This window comes from Myotis brandtii, unplaced genomic scaffold (assembly GCF_000412655.1).
Source record: "Myotis brandtii unplaced genomic scaffold, ASM41265v1 scaffold1214, whole genome shotgun sequence".
In the NCBI taxonomy this organism is placed as follows: domain Eukaryota; kingdom Metazoa; phylum Chordata; class Mammalia; order Chiroptera; family Vespertilionidae; genus Myotis; species Myotis brandtii.
In genome coordinates, this window is record NW_005354231.1 from 224638 (window position 1) to 232909 (window position 8272).

The following is an 8272-nucleotide window of genomic DNA, read 5'->3' on the forward strand; positions in this document are numbered from 1 at the left end:
ACCTGAAGAAGCCCACCCGCCCCAGCCTCTAAAGCAGCTCAAATACCACTCCTCCACCTCACAGCCCCACGGCCCACACTACCCCATCCTCTGCTCCCTCATCACTTTACTCACAAACCCTATAAGCATCTGTACATCGTACTGAAATGAACCTGTTGCACCAAATAAAACGGCCCGTAATTTCTCAAGTGGCCTCTGCCCTCCAGAGTGCTCCCGTCATGACCAGGCCGGCCCCACGCCGTCTGACCCTGGCCCTTGCCCAGCCAGCGCCTGGGGACAGTGTCAGCAGGATCCCCCCCACTCCCACCTCGTCTCCAGGAGCACCTAACATTGAGCCTCTCGCGCTGCACTGTGAGCATCAGCTTACTCCTCGGCAGGCCCCACAAAACCAAGAGCTTCTTATGAAAAAAACCTGCCTCAATCGCAGCTGTTTTCCCGGCACTTGCCCGGCTCAGAGAAACCCCTCAAAGGACGTGGAGCACGTAAGTGGATGGATGAACCGGGGGATGAAGAGAGGAGTGCACACCCCGAACCACAGGCGTCGGCAGGACCTCAAGAAGAGCACCTGCTCCCACGCTGATGTGGCCCTGACCTCAGCTCCGTCACCTCTAGTCCCTGCTCAGCACCAAGGGGTAGGGCTGGTCGCTGGGAAACCAGGAAGAACGTCTCTCCAGCTTAACATCTTCAAAAACAACAACCCTAAAACAGTGCTTCCTCTGAGCTCAGGCCTGACCAGCTCAGACATGTCGCTCGGGAGAGTGCACGTACGTCAGGTCTGAGCACTAAGACTGGTGCTCAAGGGGGAGCCATTGCAGGAGTGCAGACAGTAGTGCATGAAGAGAAGAGAAAGGGCCCTGGCCGGTGTTGCTCAGTGGGTAGAGCGCCTGCCTGGGGACTGAAGGGTCCCGGGTTCAATTCCGGTCATGGGCATGTACTTCGGTTGCAGACTCCTCCCCGACCTGGGCCCTGATCAAGGCTCGTGCAGGAGGCAACCAATTGTTGTGTTTCTCCCACATCCATGTTTCTCTCTGTCTTTCCCTCTCTTCTACTGGCTCTAAAATTCAATGGAAAAATATCCTCGGGTGAGGATTAAAAAACAAAAGAAAAGAGAAAGCCCTCCATGAATGGAAGATCATCTCAGTAGATGGAGTTTCACACACAGCATTTCTCTCTCGCCCCTGAAGCTGAAAACGTAGGGTCAGCATCGAGTCCACATCAAGCTGCCCTGTGCCCACCGCCGGGCCAGAGGGCCAGGCCCCGCCAGCCCCCCCCACCCCCCAGCCCAGTCTATTGCCTGGCACCAGCAGGAATGCCTTTTCTTAGAACTGGTGGAAGTGCACCATTCGCCTTGACACTGGCTGGCGGCCTGAAACCCACACGCTCAACATGCTAAGCAGAGATGCCTCCTTCAGCATCTGAAAGCAGTGGGTTTCTGAGCAGCCTGCTTCTCACATTAGAAATACTAGCAATGGACGCTGCTCTCCGTTAGACACAGGAATGACCATCTGTCTTCCCCTGCTCGCATCAAAGCTGACATCGCAAAGCGATGTTGGAGATTTTATTTCATATCCTTTATTTCATGCACTTACTCATACACAACGGAGTATTAATTATAGATTCATCATCTACTAGGCTATGCACCATGTGCTCACTCATACACAACGGAGTATTCATTATAGATTAAGCGTCTACTAGGCTATGCACTGTGTGCTCACTCATACACAGCAGAGTATTAATTGTAGACTGATTAACTAGTAGGCTCTGAACTATCTGAAGACGGACAGCGATATGATTGGCTATCTACTGCACATCAAGCATACAGAGGCTGTTGGGTATGGTTATCATTTTATGAAGGTTTCCAGGAGCCAAGCTTCAGGTCGTAATGACTCAGTGAGAGGGTCCCAACAGAGTTCACTGAAAAGGTTCTGTAAGTCTGATTGAACTCCTAGCAGGATGACGTCTGGAGATAGTAACTATGAGATAGTAACTCTGAACTCATAAGCTCTGAACAAATTATAAAAACCAACTATCTGAAGCCCGTGGAGAATGATCAGAAACAAGAATATTCTGGAAGAGAGTCAGACTTGGGAGAAGGGAATGGCCTGGGCGAATTTACTGATTTTGGAATGTTTAGCCTCAACAGCAGAGTTTCAGGCAACTGCAGCGTTGAAATGTCGGGGAGGAACACTAGAAAAGACAAGAGTCAGAGCTGAGGAGCCCCCAATTTCATGGATAAAATCCAACAATATATAAAAGAATAATAGGTCATTACTAGGTAAGGTTTAACCTAGGAATGCAAAGTTGGTTTAATTAAAATAAATAAATCAATAAAATTCACCATGTGGAAAATTCAAAGGAGGTAACATTCTGTGTTTGTTTCAACAGATGCAGAAATGGCATTCAATCACATTCACCACTTCGTCAGGACTAAACCTCTCACAAAACTGAAGTAGAAGGAACTTCCTCTACCTCATAAAGGTCATCTAATAAAAACCTATGGCTGTTACCATTCTTAATGGTAACACATTGAATGTTTCCTACATTGATCGGGATAAGGGAAGAATCTTCCCACTTGTATTCAAATATTATACTAGAGATACTAGCCAATACAATAAAGCAAGCTAAATCCATAAAGAGCACACAAATTGGAAAAGAAGAAGTAATCTGTTTCTACAGATGATATACTTATGTACATAGCATATCCTAAAGAATTATAAAGCAACTTACTAGAATTAACAAATGAGTTTAGCAGCACACAAGGTTAATATATAAAATTTTAATTAGAAGCAAAAAAAAGGGAAAAGAATTTTAAATATCCATTTTACAAGTGTTAAAACATAAAACTTTTAGGAACAAGTTTAGCAAAAGACAAATAATCCCTTTATCCTGAAAAGTATAAAATGCTGTTTAGAGAAAATAAACATCTAAATAAATGGAAAAGATATACCATGATCAAGGAAGGACAGTCTCTGTATTTTTAAGATGTCAAATCTCCCTAACCTGATCAACAGATTCAATGCAACTGCAATCATAATCCCTACAGAATCTTTTGGGACAATTCATACAATACTTACTTAACTTACATAAAATTGCAAAGGATCTATATCCAAGAAATCCTGAGAAGGAAGGACAAAGTTGAAGGGACTACATTACCTAACTTGATGTCTTACTATTAAAAAGCTACCGTAATGAAGACAGTAGGGTAGTAGCATTAGGATCCATAAGAAGAAAGTGTGACAACAGACCCTCATTTCCACAGTCATCTGGTTCTCATCAGAGATGCACAATCATCGGGAAGGAAACATCTTTCAACAAATCTGACTGAAAAACTGAGTATCTGTATGAAGAAAAAAATGAATTTTGACCCTCTATCTCACACCATACACAAAAATTAATGTCAGATGCATCATAGACCTAAAAGTAAAAGCTACAAGGAAATACAGGAGATTATCTTTATATTTAACAAAGGACTTTAACATTTCCTTGAGCTTGGCAAAGATTTCTTAATTGGTAAAAGGTAACCATCAGAAAAGGAAATCCTGATACATCAAACGTCATCAAAATCGAAAACATCTGCTTATCACAAGACTCCATTAGGAAAACAGTAGACAAGTCATAGACTGGCCCAAGTGTTCACAAATCCCATGTCTAACAAATATGTGTCCAGGATATATAAAAAGCTCCTACAATTCAATGGTAAGAAGGCATCCTTCCCATTTAGAAAGAGACCAAAAATCTAAAAAGACACTTCACAACAGGAGATAAACGAACAGCCAATAAATACATGAAAAAGCACACAAAATCGTTACTCATCAGGAAAATGCAAATTAACACCACAAGGAATGCCACTAGCACTCCTGGCTGAAATTGAAGCGACTGATAACATCAAAAGTTGACGAAGACCTGGAGCAGTCACAATTGTGTGCACTGCCCCTGGAGCTGTCACAGGGTACAGCCACTTCGCAGGGGGAGGGGAGGGGAGGAGTATGGCAATTTTCTTGTAAAACTAAATGCACAGCCATGAAATGCCTAAGCATTTACTCAAAATAAATGAAAACACATGGTCACAAAGTGATTTGTATGAAAATGTGTGTGCAATTTGATTTATAATAACCCATGCTGAAAACGGCCCAGGCAAATGGATAACGTGTGGTATACTCAGGTAACGGATTAGTATTCAGCAATCTAAAGAAACCAGCTACTGAGATCTACAAAAGTGTGCGGGAATTGTGTACATGGACTCACAAAAGAAAGAAAAACAAGTAAAAATAGTATCAATTTGGGCCAAATCTAAGAAGACCCAGATTTTAGAATTAGATACAAACTTTAAAGCACCTAATAGCACAGAATAATACTTGCATGAATGAAAAACAGACCCTTTTCTATAGAATGGGTAACTAGAATAAACAGTATTTTGAACATTTATGTGCTGAACCCCCTAATTTCATTCTTAATCCAACCCTCATCTTACAAATAAAGAAACTAAAGTAGAACGAAGTTAACTAAACCGTCCAGTCACATTGCCAGAGTGCCTGTAAGCATACTTTTTAGGGCTCCATCCCTCAAACAGTGGAGACGGAGTCGCTAAGTTCCTGATCGCGTGTAAAAGTCTGTGTGTGTTGGGGGTGTGGGGAGGGGGCTGTGCTAAGGGAACGACCCCTCGGAAAATACCAAACAAAACAGAAACGCAGCTCCCTGGCGGAAGCTCACACGCCTGCAGTGGCCTCACTGTCTTACCTTAGGGAACTGTTTTACGGGAATTAACACTTTCTGTCCCAGCTTCATGTTCTTATTAATCACCACATCAATGTACTTCTCTTCGTCCTTTCCTTCTCCTTTTTGAAACTTTTCTATTTCTGTGGAGGAAAAAAGATAACCATGAAGCGTGTGACTTGGAACTCCAGGGGCCGGGAGTTCTCGGCGGCTCTGTGATGGCAAATGCAGAAATTCGGACTAGCAGACGGCTACGTCTTATCGATCATTCATCGCCGGCACTGTGGGAAAGGCACGGACCGTGGCCCCAGCGAACAGATCTCCGTTGCCCGTGCTAATGGAAGCTCACAAGCCAACAAAGGCATCAGAAGTTCCCTGGGACCTTCTGGAACCCGAGAGGAAGGCTGAGCAAATGGCAGCCAGGAGCCAGGAAGGATTCTGGGTCCGGGTTACCAAGTGCTGACAGCCCTGGTCGGCGCCCTGCCCGGCTCTCCCAGGCCCCTCCCCTCAAGCACTGATTCTTCAGGTGCCTTCAAAGCCCCAGACAACCTGTCAGTTGCCCCCCAAGCAACTCTCCCCTCCTCCCCAGGGACAAGATCAAGGACAGGCCCCCGTCTTTGCTAACGCTCTTCTCTCTCCCTGTGATGCCATTTGCTGCACGATTTCAGTTCCACACATGCTAGTATCTCCTTCCAGATCCAGCCGCGTGGGCTGCCACTCTTCATGCGCCTCCGGCCCTTTCCTCGCGGGGCAGCAGGAGTGGGAGAATTGCTCCCTCCCGCCCTGACACTCACAAAGCACCTCACACACGGCTGTACTGGAGCTCTCTGCTGCAGACAGTGTGTCCCCCTCCCCAACCCCTGCAAATTCATCAACAGAGATCCTAACCCCCGCAAATATGATGGGATTTGGAGGTGGGGCCTTTGGGAGGTGATAGGTCATGAGGGTGGAGCCCTCATGAATGAAATCAGTGCCCCCTGTGAGGACACAGCCGGAAGACTGCCATCTATGAACCTGGACGGGCCCCCACCTGACACCACACCTGCAGGCATGTTCACCTAGGACTCGCAGCCTCCGATCCGTGAGAAATAGCTTTCAGCTGCCTATAGGCCAGCCAGTGTGTGGGCGTCTGTTACAGGAGCCTTCGCTGACTAGGATGCTCTCCCAGCGGAACCTACATTTCTCTTAGGTAACATCTGTTTCTTCATGCAACAAACATCCACGACTAAGCACCTACTAAGTGCACGTTCCAGATCCTGGAAAACGTCAGTATAGTTTCCTCGAGTTATTGCATATAGCACTTGGCTGTGCAAGAGGCACACAATAGGTGCTTGGATGACTGCTGAATGGATGTGCATGTGGGTCAATTCCTCCACAGACTGATCACAAGGTACCCAGGCTCTGAGGAAAACGGTGAAGAAATACAAGGGAGTCACTGTGGTTGAGCTGCTAGAGGCGCAGGAGATGACTCTACCCTTGTTCTAACTAGTCTGAGAGCTAAAACTTGTGAACTCTAGAGTTATGCCTGTAGATATAATATGCATGTACACATACACATACATGCATGTATAGACATATGTATATACATATAAACATCCATGTAAATCCTATAGATAAACCTCTGATTAGCCCCCGAAGGACTCAGGAAAGAATGTTCACATCTCCAGACCCTTGACAGTCATCATCCAGGCCGCGGGCATCTGTAAGACCGTCATCGCGGAGGACCGAACCTCAGGCATGTACGTTCTGCTATAAAAACTCAGCTTTTCTTTCTCCTTCGGAGCACTCCAAACTTCTTGGAGTTGTGTTTCTGATTTGCAAACCCGAAAACCCTTGAATAAATATCATTCATTTCTAGCCAGAGCCTCCTGATTCATTTCCACTTGGTGGACGGTTCAAAGAAGGGGACCTTTAAGCAGAGAGAAGGTACCAAAGATGGCATCAGTTGTACAAAGGAGCACAGATATTTATCTGTTTTGCTTGTGGAGCTGGGAATATTTAGGAATTCAATGTCACATTCCTGACACAATTCAATCCTCCCGGGAGATGACAAACAGGAAGTTCAGAAAGTTCACTTTGCTGTAAGAAATGGCAAAGGTGGCATTTGTCCCCAGGCGTGTAGGACTGTAATACCGCAGGCCTCTACAGTCTCCCCCACCGTTGTCCTTATGTCCTGTCGGACAGGAAATACGATTTTCACAGCACCTTCGAGCCAGTGGGAAACGTGTGTGAAGCGGGAGGCTTTAGTCACCACTGACGGGCCTGGGGGGACCTCAATGTCCTTCTCTTAGTAACTTCCCACCCCCTGACCCCTCACGCTGCTCATCAGCTCTGCACCCGGCCTGTCCCTGCTGTATCAGAACTGGGCCTGATCTCTCCCGCTCCAGGGGGAGGGCTGAAAAACGTCTTCCTGACCATTTTAACAAGCGTCAGAACCGTTGTCTCTTTAACAACGCAGAGTAGAAACTCTAGATCAGTGGTTCTCAACCTTCTGGCCCTTTAAATACAGTTCCTCATGTTGTGACCCAACCATAAAATTATTTTCGTTGCTACTTCATAACTGTCATGTTGCTACTGTTATGAATCGTTATGTAAATATCTGATATGCAGGATGGTCTTAGGCGACCCCTGTGAAAGGGTCGTTCGACCGCCAAAGGGGTCGCGACCCACAGGTTGAGAACTGCTGCTCTAGATACAAGTGGGATGTCATGAAACATACATATTTGGCCTTTGAGCCCAGTTCCTGGCACAGAGCTCCGACAACCCTTGGGATTTCCTGGCACTGGAAGTGCCTTCTGTTCCTCACAGCAAACCCCGTCAGGCACATGTGAGTTCGTGCTCAGGAGGTGAGTCCTGGAGGAAGGGGGCCTGGTTGCCAGAAAAGCCAACCCGGTGACTAGCAGGCTGAACCCTCAGCACCCGGCACTCCTGGCACCTCCAGAGGAGGAGCAGAGCGAGACGCTGAGTTCAGTCCTCGGTGGACACGGATGCAGTCAGTCATGCCCACGTGATGGAAACTCCATAAAAACCCTTAAAAGCCAGAGTGGGGACAGCTTCTGGAAATACCTTTAGCATAGTTAGAAGAGTCAACAAAATTTGGTACACTGAAACTCCCTAGAAAAAAAGAAAGGAGCTTTAATGTGCGTGTGCTTGTTAAAGTAGATTTCGCGACCTGTTTTCAAATAACAAAGCACTTTATGATTTTTGAGAACTTAGAACATATGCACAATTTAATATTCAATTCCATAATCAGCACGCAAAATGTTACTCCTCGCACCAGCCGACATTTACCATTTGAAGTAACATGTGAAGTCATAAAGGTAAGGTTAAAAAATTAGGGGGAAAATAGGTATTTTACCATAGATTACATTAAAGTTTGAGATATGCCTATAATTTTAAAGAGGAAAATGAAAAGAAAATACATGATTTGCAACAGCATGGATGGAACTGGAGAGCATTATGCTAAGCAAAATAAGCCAGTCAGAGAAAGATAAATATCACATGATCTCACTCATATGTGGGATATAATGATCAACATAATTTGAGGAACAAGAATAGA

At 45.6% G+C, this 8272-nt stretch overlaps 1 protein-coding gene across 2 annotated transcripts in view; it reads right to left on the bottom strand.

The window, feature by feature from the left end:
* KHDRBS3 (KH domain containing, RNA binding, signal transduction associated 3) overlaps nucleotides 1-8272 on the bottom strand; it is an 84883-nt gene that overhangs the window by 49948 nt on the left and 26663 nt on the right. For both annotated transcript variants that reach the window (XR_001360570.1, XM_014533154.1), the window contains exon 2: nucleotides 4738-4856. Coding sequence is in view for 1 of the 2 variants with exons in the window: in XM_014533154.1 (XP_014388640.1) it covers nucleotides 4738-4856 (119 nt within the window). In the remaining variant the exon portion in view is untranslated. The remainder of the gene's footprint in view (nucleotides 1-4737; nucleotides 4857-8272) is intronic.